Source organism: Mesitornis unicolor, unplaced genomic scaffold (assembly GCF_000695765.1).
Source record: "Mesitornis unicolor isolate BGI_N332 unplaced genomic scaffold, ASM69576v1 scaffold21493, whole genome shotgun sequence".
Classification (NCBI taxonomy): Eukaryota; Metazoa; Chordata; class Aves; order Mesitornithiformes; family Mesitornithidae; genus Mesitornis; species Mesitornis unicolor.
This window is the reverse complement of record NW_010175613.1, coordinates 56464-80620: the sequence shown is the minus strand read 5'-3', so window position 1 is coordinate 80620 and position 24157 is coordinate 56464. Positions and strand designations below refer to the sequence as shown.

General features: G+C 40.7%; 1 protein-coding gene across 1 annotated transcript in view; it reads left to right on the top strand.

Annotated features, from left to right (window-relative positions):
* The window catches only part of KIAA1328 (KIAA1328 ortholog), a gene marked incomplete at its 3' end in the record, with an annotated part of 100925 nt that overhangs the window by 28328 nt on the left and 48440 nt on the right, over window positions 1–24157 (top strand). Inside the window, exons 3-5 of the mRNA XM_010181460.1 lie at window positions 948–1143; window positions 4727–4831; window positions 5259–5378. Of these exons, the coding sequence (XP_010179762.1) occupies window positions 948–1143; window positions 4727–4831; window positions 5259–5378 (421 nt within the window). The remainder of the gene's footprint in view (window positions 1–947; window positions 1144–4726; window positions 4832–5258; window positions 5379–24157) is intronic.

Below are 24157 nucleotides of genomic sequence, written 5' to 3'. Positions count from 1 at the left end.
TCCTTTCTTTGGTTAGGAAGAAGAGAGCCTGCAGGTGGAAATCAGAATGACATACATATTGCTTCTTTCCCAAAAGGCATGGTTTCTTTCTCCTATTGATATGCAAAATATTAAGGTAGAAAATAAACCTCATTGCTTTATGTGTCAAAATACTGAAAAATATATGCTTGGGTGTTGTATGGAAAAATGTGGGCCCACTTCAAACTGAGCACACTTGTAGTGGAGTTTGCTACAAGGCTGCCGTGGGATTTGGGGCTCTGCAGACCTCAGATTCTGTTCCCTTGTATTATGAGCATTTAAATGTATTTTGAGCCTTAATTGTAGGTACAGGTGCAGCATTATTTGGAAACCCAGCTATGTTGGGTCTGAGTCGTTGCCTGAGATTGGTAAAATGTGTTCTTACTCTCATTGCAGCATCTTAAGGCATACTGAGTAGCAGTGCAATGGGATGCCATAGGATAGTTCTGCCTGCAGCTTACCTGAGTAGACTTCGGAGACCCAAGTCTTCTCTTGCACTGCTCAGCATCAGCAGTCTCGTGCCAGTGGTACTGCCTCAGTGCTGCCTTCCCAGTCTAGTTTTCTCACAGCCTTTGTCCTGAAGGGACGACCTGAGGCAGTGAAGGGAGTTCAGCCTTTGCTGAAACTGCCAGTGTGATGATAATTAATCAGCTTTCTAGATACATGTCCTTAAGTAGGGATTAATTTAAAAAAAAGTATTTTGTGACTACCAGATCATGATCGCAGATGGCAAAAAGCTTTCTTCATCATGTGCTGAAATCATATCCCTGAAGGTTTCTTGTGCCTCTACCACAAAGTGTAAGTTATTGCTATCTTATTTAAATTTAAATCTAACTTGCGCCTGTTTGACTTTTTTGCTTCCTTTGCTTACTTTATTCATCTTTGCATATCTGTGTAATAGCTCTGAGTCTCTAGAGAATCTTCCATAGGATAGAGGGACTGATGAAACTGGAACATCTTGTTGCTGAAGATGGAGATTTAAGTATTGTGTTCTCTTCTGGACATGGATCAAAGTATGCAGCCTTGAATGAAAGGGTGGTCCAAGTCAGAGCTGCAGTCGAGGACTGTGGGAGTCAGTCATCCCTGGTCATCTTGTTGGGCGTCTATCAGGGCTTGTCTGCATGGGTGAGTGCAGGCAAACCTGTACTCCAGTCAGTGCAGGATGGATCTGGTCTGTGAGTGCTGTGCCCAAGCTGTGCTAACTTACCCTACAGCTGCCAGACTTGTGTCCTGGAGCTGGCGTGTGGAGTGTGGGACTGCTGGGCTGCACCTGTGTGCACAGACGTGCCCAAAGACTCCCTGTGCCACAGTTTTTCTGTGTGTGAAACAGGAACACTAGAGCTTAAGCCTATCCCAAAAATGCTTGTGACGAGCCATTAAGGAGGGAGTTACTAGGCAAGGAGTTCTCACAAACACTCTGAAAATACAGAACGGCCTTTGTTGATAGGTTGATTGCCAAAAAATCTCATTAGTATTGTTCTCTTCCCTTGCTAATAGCTTCTAGAAAACTTTTTTTCAGCTCCAGATTCCTGTGTTTGGAGGTAAAAGTGAGGTAAAACTAAACATTTCTTCTTGAATGGTACAGACTAAAAACCCCGTTCTTTCTAAAGACAAGGTCCTCTACCTTATTTCTTTTCTTTCCCTCTTGAAATAAGTGGTTTAAGAAAGGCAGAACTTCAGCAAATAGCCCTTGTGGAGTAGCCTGGTGTCAGCTTCATTTGAAAACCTTGACTGCAGATGAAGAGACCAGTGGGTGTTTGAACTGCTGTAGCACGAACATTGCTACATGTGGAGGCTGATGTGTAGCATTCAAAAGCTTTCTAGGAAGCTGGTGAATGCTCTAAACCAAAACACTTCAAATTCTAAGCTGGGCTTCACTTATAGTCAAAGAGGCAGTGGAAACAGTGCAGGGAACAGTGCAAGAGGTCAGTGGGTATGGTAGAGACGGCACATCTTCTCCCACCTCTTCTCTCCCTCTCCTCCTGTTGCTGGGGAAGCAGGGAACTGCAGCTGTTTGTCCTACTTCAGCTTGTGAGAGGACTTAAAAGTATTTCAGCAATGAGTAATCTGGGAGTAGTTGGTTGGCTGTGCCTTCTCGGGAAGCTTCACCCCAAATAAAGAGCTCTTTGTTCCCTGCCTAACGTCCCCCTCCCTGGAAACCTGTTCCTGGCCTCTCCAAGTGTGCCATCGCTCTGTGCTAGCAGCCCATCTTCTCAAAGCCAACCCTGTCTCCACTGAGGTTATTGTCTCTTAAGAGCCGTAAATGAACTCTTAATTCTGTGACTTGCATTCAGATGCAAAATTAACTGATTTATTCAATAAAATACATAGTACTTGCAGTGTGACATGTAAATGTGGCTGTTGAAATCTTAACCTTTGCATTTCTGATTTTGATCTTTTTTGTTCCCCCTCCCCCCCATGTACAACCTTAGTACTTTACTAACAAACTGCATAAAATGTATTGCTCAGGTACATTTTAATGGATATTTCTTGGACATAAAACCACTGTTCAGTGAAATGCCAAGTACCACTTCTCTCAGGTAACTAACATCTTGTAAATCCAACATTTGTGCTCCTGAACACATGAAGAAATAGGTGATGTGAGCATTTAGGCACGTTACTTTTTCTGTGGAATGCAAATCTGTAGAACTTGTTGTCCAATAGTTTGGTTTTTTTACCATTTAACTTTTTTTTTAAAGCAGATTATGAAAATATTTATCATTACTTATTTATTTGTCTAGAGACTGTATTGCCACAATAGATGTGTGCCCTTGTTATATCTGAATGACTTAAATATTTCTGTGGCAGTGTTGTATATTGCCTGACTAATTTGTAGGGGGAAAAAGGAGATCATCTTGCTGCTTTTAGCAAAAATTCAATAGAACGGAAGAGTAAGATCTAACATTAAAGCTTTTTTTTTTTCCTTAAGAACATATTCTGCAGTAAATGTACCAGCACATTATGGAGAATTATCGTACTTGGAGCTATTCTGCATGTGTCTTAAACAAATGGACATTTTTTTTTCCTTTCCTATTTGAAGCTTCATGTTTAGTTACTTAGTAAGCAAAGCAGGGCTTTGGACTCTGAGACTATGGTGGCTGTAACAATACGTTGCTTAATATAGAGTGATTGTGTGAATGAACAAGGTTTTAATCTTCTAATACAGGAAGTTTTAACAGTTACAGTGCTGGCCAAATCTTAGAAGGATGTCAGGGATACTTCGGCAGCCATTCATGTTATCTATTGCCCTTCCCACTCATGGCCGCACAGCTGACCCTTGGACGATCCGGACTTGCTTGCACGCTTTCCTAATGTTAATTTTGAATGCCATGTTTTAAGCTGTTTCTTAAATAAATTTGGCAGCTGCATCACGTGCACAGCAAAGGTTCTGAAGTGTGTGAAACACAATTTGGGCATCTGTTTTATATGGTATGTTTGTACCATGTGTGTGCTAAGCCTGGCAGTGAGGGCAGTCTCGCCTAGCTTTCCAGCAGGACTGGTATTAGCACTGTGGCAAGCGTGAGGGTAGGTGCGTGGCCATCAGTTGTGTGCCCCAAGGCCTAAATTTAGGGTACTCGCTCCTTGTGCCAGCAGTGTGCTAGCTGGAGGGAGAAGAGGGTAAAATCTGTTTTGTGGGGAAGGGGTTGCTGGAAGCAAAGTGAATTAAGAGGGCTGTAAAAAATTGATAAAGATAGGACTGTCTGTTTTTATATTCTGCCACATAACATGGGTTTAAATGAATTTCCCTATAATTTGTCTTCAAATACCGACATTTAACTCTTAGGCTGTATAAATGAACTAGCTTTTTCTAGAGTAAAATTCATGCCCTGCGTCCAGGCTAATATGTTCACCTACTATAAACATTACTGCCTATGGTTACAACCGGAATAAAAAATTCCTTTTATATACATCATAGCTGGCAGAGACTCCTGAGACCACCACAAATCACTTCAGCCTTTTGGTGCTCTCTGACGAAATGAACTGAAATGTAAAACAGCTCAGGCTTCAGGCAGGCCGGCTCTGGAAAGCAATTAGCTTGTTTAGACCGTTGTTTGTACCCTCCCGTATTTCCAGGTGCTGAGCAAAGGTGTTCTAGAAGCTCTCCTGATTGATTTAAACATTGAGGTTTAATAACCTCCCATTCCTTCCTAAAATGTTTTGCTTATTCTCTGTGTAGCCTTTTATTTAAAGGAAAGAAAAACAAACAAACAAAAAACTCCCGGCAAGGCCCCCCCCTTCCTGCAAAAGAACAAGAAGAAGAAAAAAAACCTCAGGGTCGTAACAGGGAATAACAAAGCAGTGAGTTATTTATGCAGCCATGATTGGCAAAAATGATTGCAACATGAATTTGCCCAGAAGCAATGATTAGATCATAAAAATGTTAAGGAAATCTGTAACTCAACACCATTTTATAGATTGAAGAAGTTTTTGTTCCCTACCTTAATTGCAGTGACTTGTTATTAAAGTATTTATTCAGAGTAATCTCTTTGGACAGCGAGCCCTTATCCCATCTGCATGCATAATTAAAAGTGAGGGGGGAGAGAGGGGAGCATAAATGGTTTACCATGCTACATGAGCAAGGGAGGGAATTACACAATGACAGGTGAAGAGCAGATTTATCTCCTGTTGGAATTTCAATGCTGCAAGCAAGGCAGGACACTGTTGCTTGCTAATATCCTTGCAAACACCACAGTTGCTGCTTCTCCAGATTAGCGTCCAAAAATCATTGCCGATCTCTGAAAGGCCTGTAGCGCTGCATCTGTGGCTGTGGGTTTTGGAGCCATTGGTGCTAAAGCAAAGAGATTGGATTTGGGTATGTGGGCTCGTGAATCCATGTCTGTGCTTAAAAATGGACTATTTGCTTACTTGTCTGGCTATTTATTTATTTATAAATAAACATTGGTGGTGTCTGGCTTTGCTGAATACAAATCAGATGGTTGTAATTGTTCCAACTGAAACAATGTCATCACCTGCCTCCTGCTGCTGTCCCTTTTCCAAAGATAAAAGAATTCGTGCAATTCTTCTTTTTCCACTCCGAGTAGAAAGAAGGTTGCACTTGAACATTCATCTCTAGGCAGATTTATCATCATTAGGCAGCACTCAAACACACAGTATCTGTTTTTAAATTGAACTGTTATGGATCTAAATCAGATTTGCACAGAGTAAGTTGGTATATATTTGACTCTAACCATTCGCTAAAGAGTATTTTTCCCTTAACTTCTGATATCTCACCTCTGCAGCAGCAGTACAGAGAATGCCAGGAACTTTTGAGCCTTTATCAGAGGTACCTTGCTGAGCAGCAGGAAAAGCTGTCGCTCTCCCTTTCTGAACTCAGTGCTGCCAAGGAAAAGGAGCAGAAGGTAAGCTCTTTTCTCCCGTCTCCTTTTTTAATGACATCTTTGAAAGATCTATTCTCTTTAACTAGTACTGCGACTTTAAATGTGTTGTCTTGCGTTTTGCAGTGTCAAATACTCTTTTGTGATTGGCTTCCTGTGACTTCATCCCTTAATGTTTGGTTTTCAGGAAAACAAAAAACCAAACAAACAAGTGTTGGGGTCAATAAAATGGCTGAAGTTAATTGACCACGTTGTAATGGAGCAGGAATCGTAGGAACCCATGCCTTTGCTAAGGAAGAAGTTAAGATTCTCTTCTGTTTTCTGTTCTGTTTCTTAAGCAGTAAAATAATTGCAGTCACTATAGATACAGCCATTCAAATTTTCACTGTGGCTTTTCGTGATTGAAAAGGACATTACAGATGATGTATTTGGTCAATAAGTGCTTTCTCAAGTCTGTAAGGCAGCCCATCTGATTTGAGCTGTTTATAGAAGACCTAAAATTACATAAGCAATTTAAAACCAGAAAATGTTAACTAGGTTCCAACATGTTAAAGTAAGTGGTAAAATGTTTCTCTCATACATGTGCCCAAAGACTTGAAAACATGGTTGCTTGAGATTTTTTTTTTTCTGATAGCTAGGTACTTGATTTGCATCCCTGCTGATAGCAGATTATATCCTGGAAATGAAGGCTACTTATACAAGTGCTCTGCCTAATGTTCTTACCTGCTGTTCCCTTTCAGTAGCTTCCATCTGCAGACCTCCAGAGTCTGTGATACCTAAGACGATGCATTTTTTTTATAGGTTGGGCCCTTGATCCTTTCTTTCACTGAAGGAGTCTTAAGGGATTATAATAGCTCTAGAAGTAAAGTCAGCAGCACAGAGCATCCAGAAGGTGGTCCGATTCTGGTCGTCCTGTGGCTCCCTACTAACAAATTTGCACAGACAGATCCTACTTTTCAGAAGCCTGTAAAGGAGGGGGTACCTTTTTTGTTCGATTCAGGAAGCACTTAGCAATACTTTCTGGCTTCATCAGCAGCAGGAGTCAGTTTTTATCCTGCTGATGCTTTTTTTTTCTTTGGTAAAATTTGTTGTTGGACGTTTTGCTGCTTTACAGGCTTTTAGCCTTTATAAACATTTTATTTCCCTTCTTTTGTATTTTTACCTGCCATCCATTTTGTGATGGTGTTGAGTTGAAAACAATAAACCTTTTTCTCCGAGAATGGGTGATACCTGTGTTCTTGCCTGTGATATGTGAGTTGCTGGGGATCTCTGTGGGAAACACTGCACCAAGAGCCCATGTAGTCCAGCAGCACCGTGGCAGGAGTGTTTGGGATGAAGTCAGTTTTTCTGTCAGGTTTTACCATGCTTAACCTTTCACTTTTAGCCTTTCCACTATAAATACACCTATCTTGTACTAGGTTAGCACATAGCATAAAGGTATCGGGTGTAATCACATCTACAGTGCTAATGCATGGAAGCTGGTAATAGGAAACCTTCAGCGTCTGATGGTGCAGCGATGTGCGCTCATCTTCTCTTGTTCTTCTGTCTTCCTAATCACTCTGTCAGTGTACACACAGAGACTTCTCTGAGCTTGTTCTCCGGTTTCATGTGCAAAGTTCTATCAACCTTATCTTTGATCCCATTATTTATTTTCTCTGTACTTACAGGTACTTTTGTCCACAAATGCAAATTCAGATATTATATTGAGGTTTGCCTTGACATTTCATTTATGGTTACCGAGTCTACAGCTCCAGCCTAGCAGGTCTGAAATTACCCTAGCCCTCTTGCCCTGCGCAGAGCTTTGTAGGCATAGATTAAAAAACTGTCAGAGCATGTTTCAGCTGGTTTTTCTTGTAGCTTGCAAAATATTTCTAATGTTTCTAGCTTTCTTCTTCAATTTTGTCTTTCTATGCAGTCCTGGTAGGAATAGAGCTGTTTATATCCTGAATGCATTTGGCTTTATAATTTGTTACCTTTTTTCCCAAACAAGCACTTCATGCTATGTTTCTCAGTGCTCAGAGACTGTAGCGAGATTTGCAAGACTGCCTCACCTCAAAACTGAAGAGAAGTTACTGGGCTGTTTCTTGTTGGACTATTGTGTTATTTTCACATGCCTTTTTTGTTGCTGTCTTTTTGTCTCTTGCCTTAATACCTCAACTGTGAGGTCTTAGGGTCGTGATGGATCTCTTTTTGTTCTGTTTGAGTGTGTTTTAACACAGTGGTTCAGGCAGGCATAGGACTTCCCTTCTGGGGTCTGCCTCGATGAAGAATGCCACAGGGGAGCTCAGCAGGGAGGGACTTGAGAGAGGTAAGAATTGGGAGGGGGATAGACCCAGAAAACTCTTGAGTGCTGCTCACACCAGCTCTCTCTGCCCTGCTGAAGCTCTTATGCTCCTCCTTTTTTTGTTTTAAGCTAGACTTTCAGAAAAGTCACCCTGTTTAAATATTAGGCTAAAGGAAGTCTTCCTGAGTTTTGTTTGTATCCTGATCCATCGGGAATCTTTTCCCTATTGTTTGTTTTTGACTGGGCTAAGGATATCCTGAGTATGTCTGGCTTTAAATCAATAGACACTAGCTTGTTACCTAGTTTTTACTTCTTTGAACTGTCTAGGAGAGGTAATCAGTGTTTCCCATTTCAGGTGACTGCTGATGTTGCTGGGGCATCTGTGCTTCAATGTAAGATGTCGTTCTGATTGTCCTGTGTCTTGCAGAAACATGGAACTGCACAGCAATGCTCTGTACTGAAGCACTTCTTTGTTCTGGCTGTTATGAGCTGTTCTTTCTTGTTTCTGTTCATTTTCCTCTCTTTTTCCTGCTTGTTTGTTTCAATTAATTTCTAATGCTACACCTGTATCTTAACATCACCTGGTTTTCACCTGTCTGGCTCCCTCATTCTTACTGTACAATAATGCTGACCAGGAGCTGTCACTTTCCCCTGGGCTTAGATAGGTGTTTGAAAGCATCTCCTTTTCGTGTTTAAATGCCGGGCTTTTTGTTAGAATAAGACAATTAACAGAGCAAGAGAACTGCAGCCTCACCAAATGTCAATGGCATTGGTGCAAAAAGAGGTGGAGTTGTACGGGAGGAAAATGACTGCAGTCGCTGTGGGCATGTGGCTGAAATGCAGCCCTGGTTTGTAGTTATGTTGAACTAATGCAGTCACTTTGATGTTAACTTGGTTTTTTGTCTGTTTTAGCATCACCTAACGGTAGCAGTATTTCTGAGATCATGTTTTTCCTCTTACCTAATGTTGCTTCTTTATAACGAAAGTCAGCCCTCAAAATTTAAAGCAGCGTTCTGGTAGCAGTGAAATAAAATTGCTGGGAAGATGGTGGTGAGATGATTTAAGACAGAACTCTTGCAGAGTCAATAATCAGTAACTGGAACATGGAGCTTCCTTTTTTTGCGAGATAAAGTTAATTCCATTTGAAAAGATACTTAAGGTGACATGAACTGAATTATTCAAACTGGCCTTCTCAGCATTAACTCTAGGTTAATATCTCATGATGCCTCTGGTTTCATTATAGGAGTTTTAAGTACATAACTTTTTATAATAAATTCAATACCTAGAAGCTGAACTGAAATTGGTTTACCTTCTACCAACCCATAAAAAGAAGCATTAATTGTAAAGCGAATATTAAAGTGGTCACTGAAGTTGACTCAGACAGATTCAAAGAGATAGCTCTTGTATAAAGGAAGTGAAGAGCTCTACTGAACAATAGGCTTTTGCCCTGATGTTAATAGAAAATACCATCCATATTAAAATGTAGTTAAACCTCTTCTATCAAAAATGATTTTTTGGATGTTCTTTCTGCAGCTCCCAAATGTTCAGTCTTTGCCATTTTCAGAAGCTTTACACGGAGATGTAAAGAAAATTGCCCTTGTTCTAGGTAATCAAGTCTGACCTAGTTATATAGTCACTGCTTCTCTGCCATCTCAAGTAGTGGCAAGAATCCAATTTACTTTGGCAAGTCTCTGGCTGAGGAATCTGTAGGTGTTCTGCAGTGTAGGGCGAGACTTGAGTCATGGAAGTTGGACTGGCGGCTCAGTATCTGCAGAACTGCAATTCTGGAGCTATTCCACCTAAAAGAAAAATAATACCTGTAGTCTCAGCGTTGCCTATTAATGTTAATCTTTGAATTTACAAGAACAGCTGGCAGCTTTTGTTTCTTATTTGTGGAAGATTATCAACACATCTGCTAATTCCCTTGAGTTACAGAGATTCTTGTTGTGTATGTGTTTTAAGCTCTGGCTTTCGGCCCCTGAGTAGAAGTAGCACAAATATGGGATGGGATTGTAGACATACAGGAATATCGAGAATTTTTTTTCAATGGGATATCAGCTCTTCCCTTTCTTGTGTATTACATCATCTGCCTCCTATGTGGTGTTTGTATTCCAGTAATGTCAGGGTACTGTTGTGTACTATGCACTGTTCAGGCATACTGAAAACACACGGTCTACTTTGGGAAGATTGTAAATTCTTAAGAAGATTAACTTTACAGGCAGTAGGAAAGACTATTTTTTTTAATGTTACAATTTGTCTTGGATCACTTGTTCATCTTGAATTTTTGACAGTTGTGGTGCCATTTCACAGTAAAGTCCAAAGGAAACCTTTTCTTGCAAAGACAAGAAAGCTTTGTTTTCTTTTCATGTCAGTGACTAAAACTCTTGTCCGTATCATTGTCATTTTTTGCCTTAATAAGGGTGATTACATACTAAATCTTCAAATGTCGGCTATTTGATTTATTATTTTTCTTCCTTTGAAAAGTATATTGAAGCAAGTCAATCTTCAGAAGTCCTTCCTTTCTGGTGGTCCCCAGACTTTCCATACCTCTTTTTTTTTCAACAGAGGTCACCTTTAAACACATTCGTAGCTTGCTAAAATTAAAAAAACCAAAATCCTACTTATGCAAAGGGTTTTGAGTGCTATAAGGTAAACCTTCGTGACAGAATTGTCTGTTTACCCAGCTGTACGGGAACAATGGATGAGCCCATCTGAAAGATACTTGAGAACTGGGATAATAAATAAAGAACTAATTTGACTGTGGACCCCAGGGTATTGGAATAATTTTACAAGGCCAGACATAGACAGAGTTTCAGCATGAGTAAATATGGGGAATAGCCTTGCCTTACCTGTGTTACTTTCGGCAAATCTCTCTCTGTGCCTCTTTTGTGTGTAAGAGGGAGAGAGTGTTTTTGTCCTCATCCTTTCTGTTTTCTGCTGAGAATGTCAGGTTTTGGGTGCTTCTTCATAGTGTTCAAACTATGATATTTCAAACTTGGGGTGGTCTGAATTAGACCGCCTTGTAATGAGATGAAGAAAAGTCATGGTTTTTTTCCTTTCACCTCTGGTTACTAAATCATAGTTAATTTGCCTGTCTTTTCTAAAAAATGCTAACACCGAGTAGCAGTGCAGATGGACATAAATATTTAAACGGAAAGGAAACATCAGTATTGAAAGATCTGCGTATTGCTAACGTTCACAATAGAGCTCCACCTGCACTCGATCCCCTGGAAATGTGTGCCGTACTAGAACCGCTTGGCTCGCGTAAAAGCCCCATCTATGTGCGTGCTGTGAATGATGCTGTATTTGTGGTGATAAGCTCTTCGCTCTCAGCTCGCTGCTTAAGCAAGGTCTGAGCTGTACACTGCGTAACTGAGAGCTGTGCCAGTTCACCGTCTCTTTGTTCTATTGTCTTTAATCGGCCTTGTCTCTGGTCTCTTTAGGGTCTTTTGATTTTCTTTTTCTTTTCTTTGAAGATGCCTTTTTTGGTTTCATCCACTTGGCTTTAAAATGTGTCCCCCCTATGGAAATCTTTTCCTTTTCCAGCTCTGGTATGTAATTTTTCCGTTGGATAAATCTAGAAAGAAGACAGTGCCTTCCTTTCCAGCAAAACAGTCTCTTGGCCTTGTACACTTCTGATGACGTTACTATTGTGAAATTATTTGTATGGATTTTTATGAGAATTTAAGAAATTTGTAGCGGGAGTATCTGTCCTTGAGAAGCACTTTACAAACTCTTAGATATCAGGTATTGCACTTTCTTTGGTATCACCCTCATAGAGGCTCTTGAGGGAGAGCATTGTGACTGTACTCACCAGCATCCTCTCAATCTCCCTTTGAAAGGAAACTAAAGTTTCTTTGGTGAATTCAAGGCTTCATAAGACTGTATTTGCAGTCAAACATTTTGTATTATGCTACAGACCTTGAGGAAGAAAACTTCCATTCTATGGCTTTGTGGATTTACCTGTTTACCTGACAGCCAGCAGGAGTGCAAACATCCCAGCTGCCTACCCATAAGAAGCATCCAGTTCTGAGCACCCAAACACTGTCCTGCCCCTGATGTGATCTGTTCAAGGCCTCAGCACACTCACGAAAGTGATAAACCAGAGAGCAGGGGGAAGACTTGAAGATGAGGCTCGAGAAGGGGTGCAGTAGACCTATGCATATGCCCTTTGTTTCTGCTGTCTTTGGCTTTTTTAAAAAAGTTGAGACTCTTGAATATCAGTTTCTCATGCACTTCCAACCTCCTTGATTCACCAGTTCCTGGTAACAGATTCCTCTATGTATGGCAGGTGCTGTATATGGTGATCCAGCTTACGTTCCTCCAATTCCTGACTTGCTGAAAACCAGTGCTGGACTTTCAAAGCCGAACTGAACAAGCAACCTAATGTAACTTTGAATGTGGCCTTGTTTTGGTGAGGTTTGGACCAGATAACTAGCAGAGTTCCCTTCCAACTTGAATTTTTCTGTGACTCTGTTCACCAACGCTATGGAAGAGCGAACATCCTGTGAGAATCTGTTTTGGTAAAATGTGAAAATGCTTCTGGGCCAGCAGCAATAGTCCAACAACTGGACCTGTACGTCTTAAAGCGGGAGCAATGAGAGTCGCTCTTTCTTGCTACTGGAATGATTAGAGGCTGTAGATAAACCTAAGATTTCATAACCTAAATACCTTTATTCATCAGTTTAGATTCCAAATGGCGTGATATTAGTGGTGGTTATATTGAAAGATAAACTACTTACCATCTCTTGCCTGCAAAGCACACATTTTTGTGTGTTGAGCAGGTTGTTTAATTAGAAGTGTCTTTATTTAATGAAAGCCAGGTGATTATCAGTTCAGGGCACTATGGGTTGGTCTTTGTATGGCAGAAAGATTTTTCATGAGTGTCAGGGCTGTAATTTCTTTCAGCTAAGAAGGTGGGAATTCGTTATCTGTCTGTACCAGGATGATTGCCTGCAGAAATATCTCTTCGAGTTAGTTCTGAATACCCTAAGATTTAGCTTGAGTTTTTCATTTTGAGCTGTAAAAAGTTCAGACTTAAAGTTTTTCTGATGCACAGTTTGTCACTTGAAATTTGTAAGGAACTCTCCTCCTGGGATTTTATCTACCATTGAAGAAATCTGTAAAGTTCTTGAGACAGCTGGGCTCATTTCCCTGCGTAAGCAGAATATATCTGGTGAGGTGGCATCAGCACAGACAGCGCGTCTATGGCATTTATTGCAGGACTTCACACACGTTGCCTGTGATTATGGTTTAGAACAGCGTGGTTACCCGTTTCTGATCCAGTGAGTGTGTAAAATAACATTGCATAACAACTTTTGGTTGCCATGTACTCATAGCAGATGCCAGGAGGTGTCTGAAATATCCCACTTTCAGGTGTATAGTAATCCACGTTTCTCTTCATTTTGGAAATTCGCTCTTATGATTTCAGAGCTTGAGACTTCGGTAGAAACAGACTATGCAGACGTTCAGGACTGTCATGTGCCAGTGATGATTCATAGTACCATCAACACAAGCAGGGATGCATGGGTTTTTCTTGTCCATGCAAGAAAACTGTCAACCTGAAACCAAAGCAGTCAGAGCTAACCACACAGGTACACGGTTTCTCAGGCTGTCTGGGCTACTTCCTACAGTTTAGTGCAGGGGAAAGCAAATTGTCCTCTGACCTGTCTTGAAGGTCTGCATTACCTTGAGGTTGGTCTTTGCCTTGAAATAAGGTAATTTCTAATCAATCTGTGATGGATACATTTGATTCCATGTTACATCTTCCCCCGTCTGTTCTCCTCTCCATAAGCAGCAGCACTCCTGTTGACTGGAGCAGGCCAAAGGAATTTTCAGGACGTCTTCTGTTTTCCTGTGTGTAATTTCAAAAACCACTATGACTGTGGAGTTGCACCGTGAACATCAGTACGTAAGTTGAAGACTGTCAGTTTATAGCGCATCTGATGAGCGTGTCTGCTCTAAAACTTCAGACAGAGGACTTTTCACAAAGCAAGGACATTGTTGCCTTCTGCAGCTAGGTCAAGGACCCACTCTTGTGGGCTACTGTCACTTCTAAACTTCAGCATAAAAGCATTTACTCACAGTCGTATTGAGAACATCATTTGAGTCAGGAACCATTTATGTTCATGGTCATAGGAAATGAGAATGAAAATGTTAAAAGAGAACTTGTCTCATTAAATGAGCTCATGAGGCTGCAAACGTAGAACAGCCTGTGAGTAACTGAGGTCACTCTACTGGATTTCAAGTGACAGCTGTGGAGGCCACTTCTGTTCCTGAGATCCCTACGTGCACCACATAAAGCACAGCACTCCACTGTTTTATTGGCACAACTCTTCCTTTTGGATACTTACCCTTCAGTGCTCATTCAGTTAGGCATTCTGAGACTCTTGGTGATTTGTGGTTTTGGGTTATTCGATAGAGTTCCTTGTAATGAGTGTGTACATGTAGGCATGGGTTTGATGGAGACAGAAGAGCTATTTTAATCCTAAATTTTACATTGTGTGGGTACACTGCCTTGCAGTCCCTGGAGATTTTGAGGCTGAGAGGAACAGTGGATGTGGGATGCACGATAGTGTTCAGATTCACAGCATGAGTATCCATGTACATGGGAAGGACTTGGTTGTATGTCTGACCAGCACTGCTAACGCAAACATCCCCTGTTCTGTGTGCATGTACAACAGAGCAGGTGCATGGGAGCATGTACAACCATCGTGTGAATGTATGGACAGACTGACTTGTATGAGCCTCTTGTTTTTCAAATCAATACATAGCACCTGGTAAAGATACAGACCTATGGCTTAAACACCAGCACAACTTCAGCATTCACACTTGGTCTGATACACATGTAAGCAAGTTTTTAGTGTAATATTATTTCTGGGTGTGAAAGTGCATTATTTTCTACTTTTTCTAAGTCATAACACAGATAAAAGTGCCAGTTTGATTTTTTTTTTTTTGTTTTAAATTAATTTATTTTTCACTTGGATGTTCTAGTTAATGAACACGTCAGCCTTTTGAAATGTTGTCTTAGATCCTTTGTGTAGATTCTGAAGCTTCAGGTAAAATCAGAGCCAGTGGCATGTCTGGACGAAGCCCATTTTACTTGAGGAAATGAGAGTTCAGGCACACATGCAGAAAGGTCTTTAAATATTTAGGCCTTTGTTTTTAATTTTGTTCATGGGAATGTCATTAAAGGGACATGAGAAGTTTTGATTAATATTTTTCATTACTTGTGCTGACCATGAGAATTCTGCATACAAGTGTGCTACTGGGACTGCTGCTGTGGTCTGCCAGGTAGGTGGGGGCTGGCAAGCAGATGAATTGGGATCTAATTCCGTCCTGTTACTGTCTTGACATCAAGTCATTTAATTGCTTTCTGGCTTAGTTTCTTGCCTTTTGAACAGAAGATGATGCCCACTGTTCGTTAGAGCATGTAAGCTCGGTGAATTTAAAACACTGTATAAATGCAAATATGAATTGTTGGTCTAGTTATGAGATTAAGATACTGTAACGAGAGCTTAGTTGGTCTGGGACTTCTCCATACATAAGTTAATTCTTGTATGAAAAGGTAAGCTTTTTGCCTGTTCTGGGTTAGAAGTATTCAATGTGGGGGAAAAACCTCTGATGCTGTATGACACGAGGCAGATACACATATTATATTATATCATTCATTTCATGGGAGTGTTTATTCACCAGAGTTAAAAAGTATCACGTCATTTGAAACGAAGAGTCTGCACTTCTGTAAGTAAAACATGAGAAGAAAACACTGGAGTCCTCTATTAGCTAGACACACACCTATGTATTCTTATTATCTATTTCTTTAAGCATTAGTTCATCATGTCAAAATGTCCAAATTAATTGGACTGGATGATCTTTTGAGGTCCCTTCCAATCCCTAACATTCTGTAATTCTATTATAACAGTTCATCCAAAGTACTGTTATTGTAACAACATGCTTATTTATAGCTATAGAAGTAAATGTGGAGGACTGCAGATTTTCTTTAAAAAAGGTGTTTCGAAACTAGTAGGGTTTGGGGTTTTTTTAGCACTTTGTCAGTCAGGCTATGTAACTCAGTGAACAGTAGCATATTAGAAAATTACTCCCTGATTCCTTCTTCCTAATGGTGTGTATGATAGGAGCCTCAGTCGCTCTTGGGCCCTCTGTAGAAAGCAAGAGTGAAAGTGCAAGGCATATCTTCAGAAGGTGACTAAAATCCAGCTGATGACTCAGTTTTTTCTGAAATCCTCATTATTTTATCAAATATTAAGATACTCCTTTTACTTTTTATTGAATGATTATATGGCACCATCACTAAGGTGATCAATACTGAACACAAAGCATACAATCCTAAGTAATAAGCAAGATTGTGTTTCTTGGTGTAGCTTGTTGATTTTCAGACGTCTCATTACTGCTGTTTACATGCCGAAGTAATCCCTTGTGTTGAAATTAGTAAATATTGTAAGTATTCCTCTTAATTTGTCTTTAACCTTTTGGACTCATGCATCTAAACTTCTGCGTGGGAAGATATTCCAGGTGGCAGGCTGCCAAACAGGCCTGGCAAAAATGGGGATGTTCGTTATGCCCTTAAACCTTTCTCCTAAAAGGAGAAAGTTAATAGATTGAAATAAGAGACAAATATTTCTGTTATAATAAACTAGTAAGGAAGAATTTAAGGAAGGATATTACGGAAAGGTTTTGAAATGTCAAAAGCCCAGGAAAAAAAAGAGTCCTTATCCAGTGAAGGTGTTGGTGAAATCACTGAACTTTTTTCCACTGTGTTAGTGAAGGAATCGTTTTGTATTATGATTCGACAGACAGCATGGCTTGAGACCTGAGTGAGAGCTGAAGTGGGACTTCCCAGCCATAGAATCACAGGGTGGTTTGGTTGGAAGGGACCTTAAAGCTCATCCAGTCCAACCCCCTGCCATGGGCAGGGACACCTCCCACCAGACCAGGGTGCCCAAAGCCCCATCCAGCCTGGCCTTTAAGAGGTGATTCTGTCCCTCTGCTCTAGTGAGACCCCACCTGCAGTACTGTGTCCAGCTCTGAGACCCGCAACTTAAGAAGGCCATGGAGCTGTTGGACTGACTCCAGAGGAGGCCACCAAGATGATCAGGGTCTGGAGCACCTCTCCTACAGGGATAGGCTGAGAGAATTGTGGTTGTTCAGCCTGGAGAAGAGGGGGTACCATATAGCGACCTTCCAGGACCTGAAGAGGCCCTCAGGAATTATGAGGGGGGACTGATTTATCAGGGACTGTAGGGATAGGATAAGGGGTAATGGTTTTAAACTGAAAGAGGGTAGATTTAGACTAGATATTAGGAAGAAATTCTTTACTCAGAGTAGTGAGATACTGGAACAGGTTGCCCAGGGAAGTTGTGGATGTACCCCCATCATGGCAGATGAGCTATGTCACAATGGTAGTGTGAAGAAAAAGAAAGTGCATCCTACTGTCTTCTGGGAGCAAATGAGGCTCAGTTATTTGGGTGGCAGGTGCTGCCTGAGGTAGGAAACGTCTTGCTATCTGTGCTAACATACGTGAACCGGTGTAAGACCAGGAAGTTTCTGGTACATGTGACAGTCCCTCTGGGGCCCGAGGCCACTGTCTTCTTGGTGCCTGCACAAAGCCTGTCACAGAGCTGGGAGGTGCTGCCACCAACACAACCATCACTGCCATGGGATGAGAAAATTTCCTTTCTGTGATGGTGATACCAAGTTTTGAAGATTTAGACACCCCTAACAGAAAGCTGTTCCTCCCAGAAACTGGTCCTCACAGCTATGGTTTTTACATGTATTTATCCCTTTTCACAAAGGGGCAATTAAAATCCCATAAGTCTGCGAAATTTATTACATTCTGTCTACCTAAATATTTCCTGTCATTTCAGTGAATGTGGCATTTTCCGGTTCTTTTTATCTTGCAACTGCTTAACTGTCACACGTTCCCTCTGAGCTGGCTAAATGTCAAGGGTGGAATAAATTATTACTCACATACTGTTATTTGTACAACTGTAGTATTTGGGTTGGGGACCAATATCCTCTTGTACTAGGTAGGCATCTGAATCTGAGTCTGAATGATGGTCAGTGTTCCAAAGAAGTCACTATGTCGATGTGTTGAAGCATTTTTTTAAATAAGTTGAAGATGAAAGCTGCTTTAAAGATAAATATAGGATGATTATATTGAGCATTACTCACTGATGTATATTTTTTGCATAAATTTGATTTTTCTATTTACATTGGTTCCTGAAAATGCCATTGTTAATAGAGTTCTGACATCTTATTTCCCTTATTGCTGTCTCAGTAGCATTTTATTTCTGATGCTTTAATAACTCAATGTAGACTGAGAGGATAAAACTGAGGGAATTGACTGAACTAATTAGACCCTGATTTCTCTGACTGTCCAGCGCCTGACAAACATGTCTTTGACATAAACAGAATAAAACATTTTTGCCATTAGCCACTTGCAAATAGCTATTTTGGCAGAGCTTTGAAACTATTCAATATCCGTGGCATATTGTGCTGGGTAAGGCACCAATTCAGGATCTTTCTTTTGCTGTTGCGACTCCTCCTTCCTGTCTGTGTTGAAGTAGAGTCATATTTAGTAGCTTCACAAAAACTCAAAAGCAGTTAGTGCAGTTATCTCCCTAACAAACTGAGGATTTCTGAGAAAGTGGAAATGTTCCCATTTCAATTTCTGGTTAATGACACACTTGAGTATGGGATCTGAAATGTCAGTCTTTGTATTTTCAAACCTGTGGAAACTTGAATAAAGCTTATACATAAGAGCAATCAACTCTGATAGCAGTAGGCTAAATATCGGTTTCTGAAAATAAATTTTATATGAATCTATTCTACAGACAATTTGACTTTTAAATGTTTAAAAATGTGACATCTTTATATAAGTGAATACAGATTGAAGCAGGAGCTATAAAAACTTGAAGTTTCCATGCATCACCTACTTTTCACTATCACCTGTTAAACAGCACAACTAGATACAATGCAGGCTTTACAACTTTCCTTTGCAGTAATTTACTGCCCTTCTGACCTATAAACAGATAACCGTTAGCATGGCTTGATACTGTTAGGTGTTTGGATACATTCTCGAAGGTAATTCATGGTTTTAAATATTGTATGTGTGAAAGGTTTTATAACCCAGCATTTGGAAAACGGCAGCATTACATTTCCGTGAGCAGTGTTCTGGGAGTAATGATTTGTCGCTGCAGCCCAGTTAAGGGCTTCCTGAGCGAGCGTCCTCTCCTCTCACCTCCTTCTGGAATGCTCTACCCTTACGTAAGGAACACTGAAAAATTAATTAAGCACCTTCCTTCTTGTCAGTGCTTTCCTAGAGGCTGACTTCACTACCATCTACATGCAGAAAGTTTTCAGTGACCTCAATTATTGATTTTCACTTAAAACTTCATTGCAGTAAGGGAGGGGAAACGCCATTAGAGAATTTGGGAGTGAATGTAAGTGGCTTCTTGTCCCGCGTCTGCTACTGACTCACTCTGTGACCTTTGGACAGTTACTTCAGCTCTTTGTGCCTAAGCTCACTATTTGTGCAGGGAGGTTAACAGTGCTCCCCACCGATGGCTGTAAAGCTTTTCAAGTTCTGTGCATGAAAACTACAAACACAAACTGCTGTCATGATTCGTAATGGCATTACTCCTTTGCACCAAAGCCCTTTACTGAAATAAGCACAGTTGTGCTGGAGTAAGAGTGGCGAATAAACTGTTAATTTTTTTTCTACTTATGAGATATAAAGTAGCCATAAGGAGCACTCATCCAAAATGGCAAACCATCTAAATGCCAAAGGGGTTGTTAGTCCTAGATTGCAGCTTTTGAATGCTGCTTTTTCTTCTGGTCAGAAATAAGCCCAAGAACCTCAGGTGAGAACCTGAGTTTTCACATCTCAGCGAACTCTTTGTATTGTAATGTGCCTGAATTGTGCCTGTTCATGGAAATCAAAGCATTAGCAGCAGGGAGTGGTGCTGGCCAGGTAGTGAGAAAATGACCAGTAAGTACTCAGTCATGTCCACTCCATCGTTGTTCCAGTCAGTTTTTCAGAGAGTTTGGGAGCAGGGGAAGTGATCCTGAATCATGCCAGTGAGAGGGGTGTCCCCCTTAAAAAGGAGGGCATGGAATAATCTTGAGTGACTTGCTAAAGACTCAGTATGTTAGTGAGACCTGATATGCTTAATCCTCATTTCTTTTATTAACTTAGTTTTTAAAGCTTGATTTAGGACATAAGTGAGAAGAGGGTTTATAGTCGTCAGCAAATAATTTACTCGATAAGCCAATATAGATAGAGAATGATTGAAGATAAGCAGAAGACCTCTGACATTTGCATAATGTTTACCTAGAGCACTCATTGTAACTTGTTTGTTACAGAAGTCATTATCTGGAGATTAACAGTAAATGGGGGAAATGGGAATATAGGACTAGAATGAGAAAAGACAAAGGGTAGAAACAAGGAGATGCGTTCAAGCAGAGGAACAGGGAGGTGATGTAGTCGTGTTCTGTTGATATTTATGGACTATGATAATGCTGTCTCAGTAGAAGCTCCCAGGAGAAGAAGAATTCATCCAGGTTATTGTTTTTTTGAGAGGGTAATCTTCTCCGATAAGCATTGTGAAGATTATCTGTAAGTGGTAATGTTGGTACCTCTTACCAATGTTGGTAAGAGGCCTTTGCAGATCCAGAGTTGATATTTCTCTTGAACTTGGAAGAAACTCTGATACTTACTTTGTAAGTCAGGGTAAATACATGCCTTTTCTACACAGTGGGTGTCATGAGTTTGCCAAATTCAGCTGCCCATCGAAGATGAGAGCATTTAATAAAAAAAAGAGCTTTGATGCTTTTGTGGTAGGTTGTAGAGGGGATGATTGGAAGAACAGCAGGCATTTTGCAGCACAGGTCAATGAGAGGTCCTCTGTAATGACAATAATTGTTAAGAACATTTTAAAATACATTTAATCAGTATTGGGATTATAAAGATTTTATCTGACAGGCTGAGATCTCCACATAGCTGCAATTAGAGACCTTGTTTAGGCAGTGGAAGATCTCTGCTGGAGTAGTGAAGGTTGAGTTAGAGTTTGACCATGGCCCAATTTTGTGTCTTTGAGATTTCGGAGGCCGGTTAGGGATTTGAGGATGTAGTTGTGCTGGATTATTGAGTTGAAATGAGTTTTTCATACATCAGAAGCAAGTACTACACATTCATAGTTTTACTGAAATATTAATAAAAAGAGGTCCTTTTGTTCCTCAAACACTCTTAAAATGCTCTTTCTAACAAGATAATAACTGTAACCTAACAATTTTATATGCATAACCTTTTGTAGGCCATACAGCGTGTGCAAGCAGAAATGGCAGGTTGTAAAAAATTATTGTAGTTGTTTGTATTGTGATAGTGCTTAGAAGCCCAAGCTCCGTTCTTTTAGGTACAGCATGAATATTAAAGGAAGGTAGACTTCTGGCCCACGCTGCAGAAGCACAGCTTGATGCTTGTGCCGGCACATAAGCTCTGTACTAGGCAGTCAGGCAGGGACATCCAGCGCTTTGGCAAAGGAGACGGTGATGTTTTGCTGCTAAGCATGGTGCTGTTCTGGACGACAGGGTCCTGAGCCTAGAAATATGTACAAGCTACCAAAAGAACTGCCAGGGTTTGTGATTTTTCTGGTTATTTCTGTCACTGCAGAGATGCTGGGCAATGGAGGGACCACAATTGTTGGTCTTGAAGTCATTTAGGCAGATGCTGCACATGTAAATCAAACACAGTTCCTGTCCTGTAAAGCTTACAGTTTGGGGTACAGGCACCAGAGAAAGGAAAGAAAATATGTAGTGATGATAGCAGAGATGGAGAGACAGGGTGGCCAGAGAAGCAGATTGCCATATGTGCTTGCTGAGTGCCCGGCAGTGCCCTGTGCCTGCCTCGCTGCTCTCTGCTAACAGTAGTAACCAGCAGTTGTTGTTAGCCTGAGCATGGCTTTCTGTTCTGATTACAATCTTGCTTTTTTCCCCTCAGCTTGGATTCCCATGTAATTTTAGCAGTATTCTTATGGAGAACTGTTAGAGCAAGATAGGAAGCAAATGTTTTATGGCAGCTGAAATCTGTGCTGGAAAATGGCTTAAAGCGTTCTCTTTTAACCTGAGCACTTAGTATGATATTTGTGGCAATCAAAAATGCAGGAAATGAGGATGCTTTGTTGCAGAGTTAATGAAGAAGGTTTCGGTGTGTGCAAGCCCTCGGTCACAGTTACACTAGCGATCAGAAGGTGCTTATTTTCCTGTCTTTCAGTAAGTCCTTCCCTGCTCCTGCACTCTTGTGAGAGTGTTTTCCGTATGTGGCAGATGACGCAAGGAGGAGGGGGCCTGTGGGAGATCTTATGCTGGGGCACTGCTGGAGAAACAGAATCTTTATTTGTGGTTTGATATCAGAAATAAATTACTTAAGGGCATGCTTGTGCCCTGCTTTGGTCAGGTACCTGAGCCTGCTCCAAATGGGCTGATATGTTGTACCGCATAGTGGTATTAGCTTGGCTCCCAGAAGCAGTAGAGCTGCATCAGTAATTAGTTCTTCTCAGCAAGCTTAATTAGCAGGCTCAAGCAGATACTGCACTGACATGGATACTTAGCTCCTGGTTCCCGAGCCAGCTTAAGTATGCGTGCAAGAGCCAAGTGCTGTGCGGTGTGGACTTAAAGTTTTGCCATCTCTGCCTTATTTCATTTACGGCACAGAGCTTGAGTCTCTTTTCAAACTTTGTTTCTCAAACTGTTGCTGCAATCAGTGCCTTTAAAGATCCTTTGTACCTATGGGAATAAGTACTGCTTTAAACAAGGCCCAAGCATGTCTGATTTGGGAATACTCTTTTTGATTAAAATCCATCGGTTAATTTTTCAAATGAGTTTTCATTGTTTTTATTACTTTTTTTTAAAAATCAAATTCCATTTCAGTCATCTTTTTAGGCAGGAAATGATTTATAGAAAATGATCTTAGTGTTTATTTGAACATCCAAATGCAATAAATCTGCTCAGTATTTCGATAGCATGCTTATTAATAGAACACATTATTCTGTTCAATATTGCGTTGTCTTTAAAATTTAGCAGAGCATTAGTAGTAATGAAACTAGTTTAAATCAATATATCCCTGTTATGAAACCATCTACGTGAGGAAGAAAATTCAAAAATTTGCCTGTAGCACAATAGCTGGATGATAATTGCATAAAAAGATCTAAAAGGAAGACTTTCAGGGAAGTTTTAGTTTCTAATTTAGGATGTGTGCAGATCACAATGTATTAACATTAATTTTAATAGAAATATTTTCAGTACTAAAATAATTTACCAGAAAGCACTTTGATTGCTGAGAATGAAACTTTGGTCTCTCTGGCAATGATGAAGAAGCTCCAATTCATTGGAGTAGGCTTTATAATACCTACTATAAACAAAATGCAACAACTAAAATGAGTATTGTGAATACGGTCCAGAAAATATCACAGATATTTTTCTATTCGGTTGCAGAAATTGTGTGAAAAAACAAGTACGCAAAGAAAAACTAAAATTAGATTTAACATTCTCAGCTTGGCAATCGTGCGCCTCCATTAAATGTATGGGCCAGAATTTTTATACTTCGATGTCTAAAATTAAACCCCTGAATAAAAGACCTGATTGTAGAAAGTGCTTAAGCACAATGTTTGTAGAGAGATGCGTGTCCTAGTTCTGATAGTTTAATTTTAGTTTTCTTGGTGGGTTACTGTCAGTTCGTTTAACTCAGTGTTGCCGCAGAACGTCTAATTCTCTTGACTTAAGTGCACGGAGTGAAGTGAGTGCAGTAATGTGCCCTTGCAGCACAGCCAGCGAGGTAGGTGGGACTCCACGGTACCCGTGTGGGACTCTGTCTCACTGCTGAGTATTTAGGGGTAAGGAAGCAGAGAGAAGATTAAAGTTAGACTGCTGGTACCATCTAAGAAGCTCTTGAAATGTGAAGTAACCTGGTGTCAGTATGAAAGGCTGTGGGGACAGCTGAGCTGCCCGGTTTCCACTTTAGAGAACCAGCCTATGCTTCTGCACAACTTGGCTCTCCAGCTCCAGAAAGGCAGCTCCAGGTTGCATCTCAGTGGAGTGGTTGTAAGTAAAGATGCTCTTTAATGTGTTAAAGTGTCATGGTGTATCGAGCACAGTTTTCTGCACTGATTTCAGCTTGCTTAAATCCTGCAGAAATACCCACTCACCCAAAAAAACCCCAAATCAAAACAAAAAAAAAGCTCACACCAAAAACCCCAACACCAAACAAAACCTCCAGGACCCCTCCCCTTGCAAAGATATTGCAAGGTAGAGGAAGTGATTTGCTCCTCTATTCTCCATCATCCTCCACCCGTGGGGCTGAATCTCTTCAGAAAACATTTTCTCACAGCACTTTCATGAGATGGGTAAGTAGTAAACTGCTGCAAATGGGTGTCTGGAGTAAAAGATAGGTGGAGTGATTTACTGTGGAGATACCAGTGGAGGAGACAGATGAGTGACAGCATTC